This window comes from Odocoileus virginianus, chromosome 34 (assembly GCF_023699985.2).
Source record: "Odocoileus virginianus isolate 20LAN1187 ecotype Illinois chromosome 34, Ovbor_1.2, whole genome shotgun sequence".
Classification (NCBI taxonomy): Eukaryota; Metazoa; Chordata; class Mammalia; order Artiodactyla; family Cervidae; genus Odocoileus; species Odocoileus virginianus.
This window is the reverse complement of record NC_069707.1, coordinates 28,679,529-28,694,075: the sequence shown is the minus strand read 5'-3', so window position 1 is coordinate 28,694,075 and position 14,547 is coordinate 28,679,529. Positions and strand designations below refer to the sequence as shown.

At 35.8% G+C, this 14,547-nt stretch overlaps 1 protein-coding gene across 15 annotated transcripts in view; it reads right to left on the bottom strand.

Moving 5' to 3' along the window:
• The window catches only part of AHI1 (Abelson helper integration site 1), a 220,548-nt gene that overhangs the window by 138,659 nt on the left and 67,342 nt on the right, over window positions 1-14,547 (bottom strand). For all 15 annotated transcript variants that reach the window (XR_011485574.1, XR_011485577.1, XR_011485575.1 and 12 more), the window contains 4 exons: window positions 13,906-14,012; window positions 11,321-11,439; window positions 8,633-8,763; window positions 6,961-7,101 (listed from right to left, as the gene is read on the bottom strand). Coding sequence is in view for 10 of the 15 variants with exons in the window: in XM_070461310.1 (XP_070317411.1) it covers window positions 6,961-7,101; window positions 8,633-8,763; window positions 11,321-11,439; window positions 13,906-14,012 (498 nt within the window). In the remaining 5 variants the exon portion in view is untranslated. The remainder of the gene's footprint in view (window positions 1-6,960; window positions 7,102-8,632; window positions 8,764-11,320; window positions 11,440-13,905; window positions 14,013-14,547) is intronic.

Sequence of the window (14,547 nt, the reverse complement as noted above, 5' to 3'; positions counted from 1 at the left end):
GACTCTTTGCGACCCTGTGGATGTAGCCCACCGGCCCCTCTGCCCGGGGGGGACTCTCCAGGAGAGAATACTGGAGTGGGCTGCCATGCTCTCCTCCAGGGGATCTTCCCAATCCAGGGATTGAACCTGTGTCTCCTGCATTGGCAGGCGGGTTCTTCACAACTAGCACCACCTGGGAAGCCCAGATACCTTATAAATATTTCTATTTCTAATTATAATACTGTTACTGTAAACTGGTAAGTCTACTACTCTTGTTTCCTAGCATTCTGCAGTTACGTAGCATCCTCCCCCTTTTCCTTTCACATTTGCTTCCTGAAGAGAATTTCCATGATCTGAATGTTACGTTCCCCTAGAAGTCCTATCCTGAAATCCTAACTCCCACGGTGATGATATCAGGAGGTGAGGCTCTGGGGAGGGGATTGGGTCATGAGAGCAGAGCCCGCATGAATGGTATTAGTGCCCTTATACGAGGCCTCAGAGAGCTCCCTTGCCCCTTCCACCATATGGAGTAACAGCTTAAAGATGCTATCTATGAACCAGAAAGTGGGCTCTCATTGGACACAGAATCTGTCAGTCCCTTGGTCTTGGACTTCCCAGACTTCAAAAATAGAGAAATAAATAGTTTACTGCTACAGAAAACAGCCAGGATTTCCCTGCTGGAGACTGCTTCATGTATCAGTGCTCCATGTCTTTGCTTTCTAGTTTCATTTTATCCTTTAACAAAACACTGAGATAAGATAGAAAATTATTTTAATTTTTCAGGTGAAACAACAGATGTAGAAATGACAGAAAGTGCCGTCCTTTTGTCTAGAACCAAAAAGCTCTAGTTCTTTCTCCAGTCTTTCCCTCCACACTGCTGTCTATTTCCAACAGTAGCATTTTTTTCTTTTGGGGGCATTTTAAAAAGCACCAATGTAAGAATAAGGAAATGCCTGGATGAGGAATTCAGCACTCTGGTTTGTGCTCAAACCCATTACTGCTGCTGCTAAGCTGCTTCAGTCGTGTCCGACTCTGTGCAACCCCATAGACGGAGGCCCACCAAGCTCCCCCAGCCCTGGGATTCTCCAGGCAACAACACTGGAGTGGGTTGCCATTTCCTTCTCCAACAAACCCATTAAGTTGACTACACTTTCCACAGGCCCTGAATCCTTAAATGACACAAGCTTTCTATCAGAGTATCCATCATATGTGTAATATTAAAACAGACGCTTTAGGATATGGCCGAGAAACAGGTGGCTTTAGTATGCCTTAACATTCGGCATGCATGCGTGACAAATCACTTCAGCTGTGTTCAGCTTGTGCAACGCTATAGACCGTATGTAGCTCACCAGACTTCTCTGTCCAAGGGGTTCTCCAGGCAAGAATACTGGAGTGTCTTGCCATGCCATCTTAATTTCTCCTACTAACCTAATAATAGATATCCAGAATGTTACCCTACAATCAGTCATATATGTTACAGTTTACTCTTATCCAAGTATAAAGATTATATTATCCTTATATTATAGGATATATAAGGATATTATCCAAGTATAATATTGTGTTTTTGAATCATTCATAATTTGTACTTCAAGAACACCATTAAATTATAATAAACCCACAGATGTCAAATTTCAACTAGACATTACTTTATTGCAAAGATATTGTAAAAGTAGTTATATTAAAATATTAATTAAAACAAAATTTAATATTACATAATAAAATTCATATTTTGGACTATATTGAGAATATAATGGCTTAATCCATTATAATTATCCCCAACAGCAGCAGCTAGATTGAACCAAAGTTTTAATTTTTAGGGGTCTTCCTAAATATTAAAATTGAAAACAAACACTACCTTTCACCACAGATATATACGACTACCTTCTTCAGTTACTTCATGAAATAGGAAACACAAAGACTAAATTAGTTTAATGTTTTAAAAACACGGGCTCTGGAGTTAGCCTGTCAGGTGACATCATTTTATCAACTGTGTGACGTCAGACAAGTTAATTTCCCTGCGCATCAGTTTTATCATCTACAAAATGAGGATAATGCTGGCATCTACCTTGTGGGGACTGGGGAAGACTGTAAAGATAATGTATGTAAAATGCTAATTAGAGTAGGGAATACTTAATAAACAAATAAATGCTTGATAGCAGTAATACTTGATAAATGTTAGCTACTGCAACTACCGCTATTATTATTAGACCCAAATTTACTAACTGATCATATTGATCGTGCCTTTCATTCTTTATTTTTATAAAATGTAAGGGTGGATAATTCTGTTCTATGGATTTACTGCACATTAGTAATATGACAGGTTAGGTATAGGACCTTATACACAAACACCATGGACTTAACAGTTACTGGGCAAGTTCTGTAACAAAAATTTTATAGGAACGTAAAGATATATATCACATGAACTCTGGTAAAGCATGTCACAATGTGAAAAATACACCTATCAACAATGACTAACAGAGGTGATCATTAATAAATATGAATTCTATACATAAACTCATGTTTAGTGTCAAGAGTAGGCTGCTTTTCAGTTTCACTAAAATTCTCCCAGAGGTTTAATTAACCACTTAGGAAGTATAAAAGATCGGAAAAGCACATGGTTCTGATTCCTGGGTTTCACAGCCCTGATAAACTTGGCACATAACAGATGCTCAATAAAGATCTGCTTTGTCTCAAACACAATGACAGAAAAGCAGGCCAGAGTTAATGCTGACTCAGGGGACACACTGCCATCTAGCGAATCATTAGCCTCACTAATTATATAATGCTGACAACTGAAAATTAGGCTTGATCCTACAGAAAATACTACATGTATATTCAATATGTGTCAGCATTCTGCCTAGGTACCGCTTAAAAAAAGACAAATAAGCCTCCAACTCTACCTCCCATAAAGTACAGATAATACAAAAAAAGTCACCAAGATGAAGAATAAATGGTTTTGTAGGAACAAAAAAAGAAGTTTGCATATTAGACAATCAAAAGCTAATATTTCAAGAAATCTGCTAAAAAGTTTAGTGTAGCAAATGAAAGCATGTATTCCAAGTCCAGATTGTATGGATCCAAGTCCTGGTTCCCAAAAAACAGGGATAATTATGGTACCAACTTCATAAGATTATTGTGAAAACTTAAAATAAATACATGTATAGTGTTTAAAATAGTTCCAGGCCCATGGAAAATGCTTTGTATCAGATGTAATTACCATTAAATGTATAACAGGATCCTACATTCTGAGGTAGGCAAATATTGATTAATAACAGAACACTAATTGCTAAAGTCTAGCTTCATAAATTTAATTCAGGAGAAGCCGTTTCTCTGACTAGTACTCTGTTATTATGGGAATCCTAAAAGTACATTATTTGTGGTACCTTGTGACTAAATTTTGTATTACTAGATGATTAACTCTTTCAACATCAGGCAAATACAACTGCCTTCTGAAAGTAAAAATCATATTTCTTACCAAAAAAAGCAAAAAGTCAGTAGAATGAAAGACCCAGAAGACCACAATGTGAACATATGCTTAACAGGGAAAGATGCTTGCTGACTCTTCACAGATTTTGCTAGAACTGAAAGATGGATGATACATTTAGCTACCATTGTGGTCTCATTCACAGCTTATTTAGCTGATTTAAAAAAAAAAAGAACTTGCTCCATTTTCCTTGAAAATTGCCTAAACGTATCAGTGGCTCTGATAAATGCTATTTAAAAAAATCATGTAACTGTTTTAGATCTTTCAATTTTAATACCATGAAAACATTTATGTAAAACTACATGCAAACTTCATTTTTAGGCAAGAAAATTTGGGCAAAATAGTCCTGTGTTAAAAGATAAATAAAATATAAGGCAAAACTATAATAGGTCAGTAATAAATGCCATAATTTTCACTGAAAAAATTTAAAGACTCATGATTCTGGCTTGTATTTAATGAGTAAAACAGAGTCTGAAACAACTTTCCTTTTTTTCATGGTTATATACTATTTATAAGAATTGTGCTAAATCTTGAATTGCTTGAGATTACATAACTTTTTCCAAAGATGCTTCTTTTTAAAGATAGGCAGCGATGAGTTGGGAAAATACGTTGAAGCCTTTTGAGTTTTGCTCATAAAGATAAGTCAGTATATAAAAAACGAACTGACAGACACTGCAAAAATAATTTTAATATGTGTATTATTTGAACATTTAAAATTCTAAAACACCATGGAAATCCCTCCTCTACAGTAAGATAGTGTGGAAATAACATGATGTTCTTAATTTTATGCATTTATTTTCTAAAACAATTGAGCTAGAAAGATACAAAAGGAAAAGGCTGACTAACAGAAAGAAGAAAAGAAAGAAAAAAAAACCCCCTGTTTTCAGTTTCATTCCAAAGAGATGCTATCAGCATACGAAAACAAAAGTTCCCATAAAGTCAAGTGTATACTGGTTGGATGAGCATAACAGTCCACTTTATCTTTTTTGTTTTAATATGGTGCTTATCAACTTACAAAGTACTTTCACAGTTCCTATCTCATGGCATCTTCACAAATAACTCTCTGAGGCAGGACAGGTAATAGCAGTAGTAGCAGGACCACAGTCCCAAATCATTGTGGACAGTGACTGCAGCCACGAAATTAAAAGACACTTGCACCTTGAAAGAAAAGCAATGACAAACCTAGACAGCATATTAAAAAGCAGAGACATTACTTTGCCTACAAAGGTCCATATAGTCAAAGCTATGATTTTTCCAGTAGTCATGTACAGATGTGAGAGCTGGATAATAAAAAAGGCTGAGCACCGAAGAATTGATGCCTTCAAACTGTGGTGCTGGAAAAGACTCTTGAGAGTCCCCTGGACAGCAAGGAGATCAAATCAGTCAATCCTAAAGGAAATCAGCCCTGAATATTCATTGGAAGGACTGATGCTGAAGCTCCAATACTCTGGCCACCTGATGCGAAGAGCCAACTCACTGGAAAAGACCCTGAAGCTGGCAAAGATTGAAGGCAGGAGAAGGGGACGACAGAGGATGAGATGGCTGGATGGCATCACCAACTCAATGGTTATGAGTTTGAGCAGGCTCCGGGAGATGGTGAAGGACAGGGAAGCCTGGGAGTCCATGGGGTCGCAAAGAGTTGGACACAACTGAGCGACTGAACAACGGTAGGACCATTCACTAGACAGGGAAATTGGATCATCAGGAAGGCTTGTGCAAGATCACCAAAGAAAGAGAACTGAGCCTAAAACCAATGCTTTTAAACACTTGGCTCTTCCTACATGTGCTTCTAGAATGGACTCCTTAGTCTAAAGACCTACTGTTGAAAAAACAAATGGACAAACCTAATCCAAAGATGAACTTATATCAAAGACAAAAAGTAAACTGAAGAAATAAGGGTGGAGCTTGAAATTACATTTGTAGTGAAAATTTCAAAAGCAAATTAGAAATTGAATGAAAACTGTTGTGAAACTCCTAAAGAGTTTGAGGAAATAACTGTATACCTATTTCCTGAATAACAGTCCCAATTACAAAGTAATGAGGTAAAACTCTTCTTTTTTCTGTGAAGATTAAAAATGTATAAAAGAAAGACCTGTCTCAGGACCTATGTTTGAACTAGACAACAAATTTGGACACTAGATGATTTGAGAAATCCACTTGTCTTTTCCTGTGATCAGGCAGTGTTGACTTTTGCTAAATTGATTGTAATAGTAAATGGTATTGTGTTTTTAACAATTCACCATTAGTAATGGTGTTCTATAAATCTGAATATGTGTTACAGAAATTCATTATTTCTTCTCTGTAAAATTCTTTAAAACAAGATAAATCTTGATTTAACATATATTCTCTAATATAACTCACCTATAAAGAAATAAGATTCATACTATGATCAAGAACTTTAGGTTTACAGTTTAATTCAACTGTCTAACAACTTAGTACTTATCACAAACATTAACCAATTTACACTGTGTTAATGTAGGAAGCTTAACCACTTGCATTTCACTAATTTAAAACATTCTGTCCAAGTAGTTTCACAGCAATGTTATCTAAATGCATATTTATATACTTATGTACTTATGACATTGTGTGTAAATCATCTTACCAAAAATGGTGAGTGGTATCTTAAACAAACTAAAGAGACTATAAAAACCATTTATTTTTGTATAAGAATTAACACATGAAGAAAATGGAACTGTAATTTTGAGAGTGTCAGCACTGTCAATACCACACAGAACAACAAAATCCTAATTTCAGGTCAGAAATTAAGGAAATATATGAAAAACAATAAATCCAAATGATTCTAATAATGCCATACTATTTCTTAAAAATGTATTCAAAGCCTATTTATTATTTTCCAAAACTAAAGAATAATCCGATTTTAATGTAGAAAAAGGCATTTTTGCTGAGGCTTGACTTTTTCCCCTTCCTTTTTTAAAGTTTATTTTTAATTGGAGAATAATTGTTTTACTATGTTGTGTTGTACAACAAAGTCAATCAGCTATAAGTGATTTTTTTGCCTTCTTTTTTATGTTAAGAAACTCAGAAAATTATAACATTTAAACTGTGCTTTAGTTAAAAACAAAAACAAAGAATAAGAAATTAACTCAATACTCAAGTAAAAACATTACAGATTCACATATCCTAGATGTTATTTACCTCTTAAAGTTAGAGATACTCCCAAATAGTTTTTAGGTGAATTTTATGTACTTAAATTGATCTATGAAGAGAGTGATGACTACCTTTCTATGATTACAATATAAGAGCACAACCATTATGTATACTTTTGGTGATATTTAAATTCCATAATAAAAATGCTCATGAAAAAATAAAATGTTATAATAATATGATTTTTTTTAAGCTGCTTGGCCTTCATAATACATTCAAGAGAGTTTTGTTAATACGAAGAATGACAGTTTTCACAGAGCTCATAATTTCCAATTCAGCCTAAATGTAAAGGTTACTCTAAATATTCTCCCCTTATCAAGCATTAGACTTACCATGGAAATCATAAATATATAGGAGAATTGGCTCATTCTGCCCAAATGCACAAAATGCAACCATATTTTCAAGTGGATGATAAGCAATGTCTCGAACTGGTGACTTGAATGGCAGGTCAGAATACATTGCTACTTGGTCTCCTAAATAAGAAAAGACATTCAATAATTTGTACCATCTCAGATATTTCTCATCAGAAGATTATTCTGCAACTTATCAAAAAAAGATTTAAGGTAAGTCATAATAAATCTCATGTTATTTACAGGGAAACCTTAAATACTTATAGTTGAGCTGTTGTTTAGTTGGTAAGTCATGTCCGACTCTTTTGCAACCACTATATTAAACAATTATTTTTCATTCTCTTGGCCCTCCTTTTTCTTCTTTTTGATCCAATGTCTTGATGGAGTTTCAAGGCACAAACTAAAGACAAAAAGCTTGGAAGTAGAGATCTGTAGAGATCTGAGATCTGACAGAGCTGAGCAAATGCCAACTAACAAACAACTCCAGGGAGAACTATGGGAGGAAAATCAGGACTAAAACTGAAGAAACTCTCTGGTTGGGGATGTTTAATGAGGAGTTAATATTTCTATTTTTTTTTTCCAGAGGCAGTTTGATGTACCATTTGCTTTAAATATAAACACACACACACACACACACACACACACACACACACACACACTATTAATGCGGAGAAGGCAATGGCACCCCACTCCAGTGCTCTTGCCTGGAAAATCCCATGGACAGAGGAGCCTGGTAGGCTGCAATCCATGGGGTCGCTAGGAGTCAGACATGACTGACCGACTTCACTTTCACTTTTCACTTTCATGCACTGGAGGAGGAAATGGCAACCCACTCCAGCGTTCTTGCCTGGAGAATCCCAGGGACAGGGGAGCCTGGTGGGCTGCCGTCTATGGGGTCACACAGAGTCGGACACGACTGAAGCGACTTAGCAGCAGCAGCAGAAGTCATACTATTAATGACTACTCAAAAAGCAAAGAAGAAAAAAAAAATCCTAAGTGAACTGATTAGTCAAAAATGCCTAAAGGGAGAGATGAAAATAAAAAAGATGAAGTCAAATACTGCTCATTAAAGAAATTTTAAAGTAAATTTTATGAAATTCTTTCTATTGCTAAACAAATGTTTATGTAGTTTTGGCTTTTCTTTTAAAAAAGCAAGTGAAGCACAAATGAACTATCCAATGTAACAGTTTATTTTATTGAAAAAGTTGAATTATAGTAATTCAGGTAAATGGCTATTAAGTTTCAAATATCCAAAACTCTTGACAGAATATGTTTGTTTCTAATAAAAATGTACTGTAGATGGTTAACCATTTGTATACCTAGCTGAACTCTACATTCAGTTCATAACTGAATTTTGTATCACAGTCCCCATTAAATACTTCTGCGAGATCAATATCTCATTGCCAGCAAGGAAAGAATAAACCTTAAGTTATAATGTGAAATTCTAAATCCATGAAGATATCAAAACCATAAAGAACAGAATTAATAAGATTCGGACTATAGCTGAATTTCATTATCAGCTTTCCAATCCTGAAAAACATAACTGAAACCTTAAAATAAAAATTTCCTTGAAAATTATTACATAAAACGGCAGTTTTTATACTTCATCAAAAACAAAACAAATCTTTTTAAAGTTCAATGAAATGCTATTTACCTGTTTCTGGGTTCCAAACATATACTATACCATCCTCACTTCCAGCAAAGAGAAAGGTCCCACATGGTGTCAAAGTGCTGTGAATCTTCTCTCGATAATTTGCTGCACCTACAAATTTCCTTGCTGCTAATCTAGAAACCAAAAAAGATTTTATAAATGTAACTTGTCTTACCCATTTCAGTGACTGGTGGTAGAAAAACTTTTCAATACTTCATCTGCATTTGACAAGCAACTTCTGAGCATCTGTCACACAGGATACATTCCATGATGGATAGAGAACAAACGAGAGGGAGTTCCAGAGCTCAGAGAGCTTGTAAATTAGCAGGAGAGAGAGGAAACGCATCAAAGGAGAATAGAAAGTGGATGTAGAAAGTGCCACAAAAGAAGAACAGAAAAAGTCCTTTGCAGATTTGGATAAGAGACGGAGCAAAGAAGATGCATTTGAATTGGTTACTCAAAAATGAACAGGATTTTTATATTCTTATATTTTTTCCACGTGAAAAAATTTTTAAATCAGTGAATACTTGATTACTGCAGAAATATTAGAAAAACCATTGTTGAATCATCTATTAAATATGACATGTGACCTTTTGGGCTTTTAAATGTGTGAATAATAACAACAGCTAACATTTTCAGTGCTTATTATGAGCCAGGCGGCCCAGATGGTCAAGAATCTGCCTGCAATGCGGGAGATCTGGGTTCGATCCCTGGGTTGGGAAGATCCCCTGGAGGAGGGCATGGCAACCCACTCCAGTATTCTTGCCTGGAGAATCCCATGGACAGAGGAGCCTGGCAAGTTACAGTCCATGGGGTTGCAAAGAGTCAGACGTGACTGAGTGACAGCCTAGCACAGCACAGGTACTGTATAATCACTGGTTTACAGAGAGGATATTGCATATACGGCTCTGTTATTTGCTTTTTTCAGTCAACAATGGACCATGAATAATGGCCTTTCATGTCAGGAAATAAAAATTATGCATTATCATTTTAATAGGCATATATTATATCATTGTCTAAATGTATCTTCAGAAATTTTCTGTTGTTGGGTAACTCTCAGGATATTTCCAGCATCCTAAGAGTTATCCAACATGTTTCCCCTAGCATGAATATGATTTCTATGAACAATCTTTTGTGTGTGTGTGTATTGCACAGTTTCACAATTATTTTCTTAACATAAATTCCTAAACCCAAGGTTACTGGGCCAAAACTTCTGCTATTTCTGTTAATTTAAGTATTGGGTTGGTCAGAAAGTTCATCAGGGTTTCTCTGTAAGGTGTTATGGAAAAACCCAAATGAACTTTTTGGCCAACCTAATACTTTATATGTATAAACTAGTTTATTCCTCACAAAACACTTATGAGGGTGGTGTAGCACTCTTCCATTTGTGTGAGGAGGAAAGAGAGGTACAGGGAGACTAATCAGTTAGTTTAAGGGGTGGAACAGGCAGTATTCGAATATAAGCAGTTTTCTTCCAAAGCCCAAGTATGATCATGGGCTGAATACTATACCACTTAAAAAGAGAACAACTAAACTCTGCAGGCCGGGACTTCTAAAATCTGGCTCAAATCTCTATTTGATTAGTCTCTCAGCATTCCTCAGCAAGAAACTAAAGCTCATTTGGACTAACTCACTCTGCCTTGAACACAACTTCTATTATCCCACATCCTGACTTTATTCCAGGCTTTCCACCCTAGAGAGGACACTGCCATCTTATCTAAATTCTATCCACCCTTCAAGACTGAGCTCAAAGACCAGACTCTCCACAGCCTTGAACAGAAGGCTTTATTATAGCTATTCGGCTTCACGGTTGCCATGAAAAATATAATCCTTTTATTATATATTTATATTCATTAAAAGATACTTATAGAGTACTTGCTACCTTCCAGGTATGATGTTGGATATGATATATAGAAAGAAAAAAGAGCAGCAGAATCTATAACAGCCCTTGAAGATGTCACACTGTAGGCTAATTAAGTGTTTCACAAGTTATTTTGGAGGGAGTACAACTACATTCTAAACTCCCGATGAACCAATTCTGCCTATCATTCTCCCACAGCATCCATGCCAGTGTCATGCTAGTCAAAAGCCCTCTCATTCAGGCGTGATATTAGATCATACTGCTATGCTAAACCAATATCACAGAGATAAAAGTCCATGGCAGAAGTTTCTCCTTTTTTATTGTGAAAATAAAAAGCAGTTGACTACATCTCAGCTTCAAAACTATTCACATTTGTGGTTAGATAATTGTTGTAGGGGATGTGCTGCAGGATGCTCATCATCTCCAGTCTCTATCCACTGGTCTGTATCCACTTTCCAGGTGGCTCAGTGGTAAAGAATCTACCTGCCAAGGCAGGAGCAGCAGGAGACACGGGTTCATTTCTTGGGTAGGGATGATCCTCTGGAGGAGGAAATGACAACCCACTCCATCAGTCCTGCTGGGATAATTCCAGGGACAGAGAAGCCTGGCAGGCTACAGTCCCTGGGGTCACAAAGAGTCAGACACCACTGAGTAACAGTAACAATCCACTAGATACTGGAATAAACATTTAAGTTTCTCTAGACTCTGCCAGAGGTCCCCCGAGGGACAAAATTCTCTAGTTGAGAACCACAGCGACATTGTACAAATATGAATTAGATCATTACTTATTCTATGAGTGTTTAACCTGCAAAATACTGAAATATACTTACATTCGGAGATCCATAATTCTCAAAGTACTGTCTTTGGTATGAATTAATAAACGTTTTCCATTGGGATGAACCTCCAAGTAACTTATCGGGATTCCCTTAAACTCACTCTCTTTAATTTCCTAAAATGAGTTTAAAAAGATTATGCAATATTACAACTACAAAATCTGTCTAAAGTTAAGCCCTTTTAAGTACACACATTTAATTTTAAGAGGTCATTTTTAATTGCACAATGCAAGATGTTTTAAAATTGTTAGCAAAATTATTTCAAGTTCAAGTTAAGGATGAAAATAAAGCTGATAAAATGTAGTTTGGGGCTGCTAAGTAACACTATATTTAATTAGTGTTTCTAACACTAATTGAATTAGTTGGTAGTATATTCCCAAATAAGAAGCACTTTCTGAAAACACATCTTTTATTACTACATTGTCTGTTTATCATCATACAAGACACCTCAATTTCTACGTTCAAAATTAAGTATAGAATGATCTCTCAGTTCTATTTCAGTTTCAGATTATTTCTTCATACATTTACCTCCAGTTGTCCTGAAAAAGATAAGTTATCAGCATCTTATTATGAAACAATTTAGTTTAGATTGTAATTTTAGGTTTTTCTGGATACTTAAAGCAGCTAAATCTTCTGGTTACAGAAGAAGTCTATAAGTAGACCTGACTGCTGATGTCAAGAAAGACACAAACACTGAAGGAGAATCTGCCTGAACAAGCCATATGTAAATAAGGACGATTTCCAAAACCCTGCTTGTTTGGATTACCAGCAGAAAGAAACAACTGCAAATACAAAACTGTTTGAAGTCTGAAGAGTCAAGAGAAGGTCTGCTTTACCCTGCAGTCAGAATTCTGAACAGCATTCTTCTCCCTTGAGGTCCCCTTATTATTTCGCTCACTTCTCCTAGCAGGTCTCCTCTTCAGAGGTGGGTTGGCACCAATAGAGGTGGGGTACAAACTGCTATAATCCTAATATCAGCACTAGAACCCCTGGTTCTGCTGTTTGGAGCTGAAACCTGCTGTCAACTACTTTTTTACAAGTTCCAGAATAAAGTCAAACACTGACACCACAGATGGGGGTTTTACTGAGCCCAACTACAATGATTTAGACGTGAAGAAGCACTGCTGAAGGTTTGAGCAATTGGAGCAACATTTACACAGATGCAAATGTGCAAAATCAAAAACAAGGCTGCATTAAGGTTAGGAATAAATTTGAGAAAAGAGCTGGCAGATTTAGTGTTTGTAGCATCTGTTAATGATTTCCTTCATATTCTTATCATATTCAATGGTGTTAAAGACCACGCTCTATACCAAGGAGTATGTGAAACAGCACATGGACGCTTCATCTTAAGGGACAGATGAGCATAAGCCAGCATTCTCCACTCCATTGGCGGAAGAGAACCAAGCAAGAAATCATAGTCTCCGTCTGTCCCAGGCATAAGCTGTTAAAAGGACATCCCATCCCTAATTTCCTCACTTTCTATGTTTGACTGTCTCAAGTAACCACCAGGTGGCAGATTTCCAAGGTATATTTGCCTTTTGGTTACCACACAGAGGGAAAGAAAACACATGATTTTTAATATAAACAATAGACTCGGCATTGCAGAATCAAATGACTAGAAATGTGGCCTTTGGAGCCTTGCCAATCACTTGTCAATATATAAGTAATTAGGAAGTTCTTTGCAAAGTGTATGAAATTGCTACAACATGAATCCCAAGTCATCATCATTCATTAATCTGACAGACTAGATAAGAATGAATAAAAATAGAATAGACTGGTTTTTAAATTGATCTGACAGACTCAACAGATTTAACTAAAGTTGATGGAAATTCTTTTTCACGTGTCTTTCTTCAAATAGGGATAACTATTACAATCTATTATGAAGAACAAGAAAACCGAAAAACACAGGTATAGCATATTTATATATATGAGATACATATATATTAATATATATATAAAATTAACTCATTTAATGACTTGTTTTGTATTTTTAACTAAAACATACTAAATATACACCAACAAAGTTGCTTGGTATACAAGCCATCTTAAAAACACTCTACTTCAAAAATGAGATTACTCATTTGTTTTGGCCAATTTTGTATATTTCAAATGAAACATACTGTGATTAAATGACAGACCTCCTCATATTTATTAATACATAATCTTGATCACACAATTTTGAGAGATAGCGCTGTTAACAAAACCTTGAGCATGGCATTTTTAGAGATGCTATTGGACCAAGAAAAAAAAGAATATGAATAGCAGAAAATATAAGTTGTTATGTATAGATGATAACATAACATATACCTCATTTTGCGTAAATTTTAGCAATGGATCCCTGAATACCAGAGTGCAATTTAGGGCTCAAAAATGGAAAGGAAAGCCCAGCCAAAATGAAGAAAATTTTCACTAAGTCACTATGTTATCAATTAGCTATGAGGAAGACATGATAACTGACTTTTGAGGGACTGAGAAAAATTTAATTCCTTTGAAAAGAGTGAACAGAATGTCCTGCATCTTTAAGTCATGTGATTTTCCCCAATTTTTTCAAATAAATCCCCAAGTACGAAGTGAAACTCCACCTTGTTAACGCCCCAGTGACGCACTGAGCGTTGTACATCGTCGGCTTTGACAGACGTATTCCAGACAACAATCACCCCCGTGCAATCTCCTGAATACATGTGGTGACCTATTTAAAAGAACAAAATTACTCAGGTATAAATGTTACACAGAAGCTGAAACAACTATGTATGAAATTGGGCAAACACATCCCAATTAAAAAAAAAACAAAAATTGAAGTGCTATTAAAAGGTACTGTAGTTTAAAAAAAGCCCCAAAGGCAAACAATCAGATCCCAATTTTCTTCACCCTTTTGAGTTACTTGTGATTTATTTTCTTTTGTCACCTACCTGAATTTGAAAACAAAATGAAATGAGCATCTCAGTTCATGTGTACATGGCTCAAATTCCAACGCAAAACAAATTATTTGAATTTTCCAATATGATCTGTACTGCTCACTTTTGTTAACCTATACAACCCATTTCATATTCCTGGAGAAACACCTGTACTCTAATATATACTGTTAGAATAATACCTGTGACGTAGGAACGCAATAATAAATAACAGGTGTTCCAGTTTAACATCAATTCTAAAAGTCAAACCATCCTACAGTTAAATGGGACTTCAAAGGTCATCAGATTCAACTTCATAAACAATTAGGAATA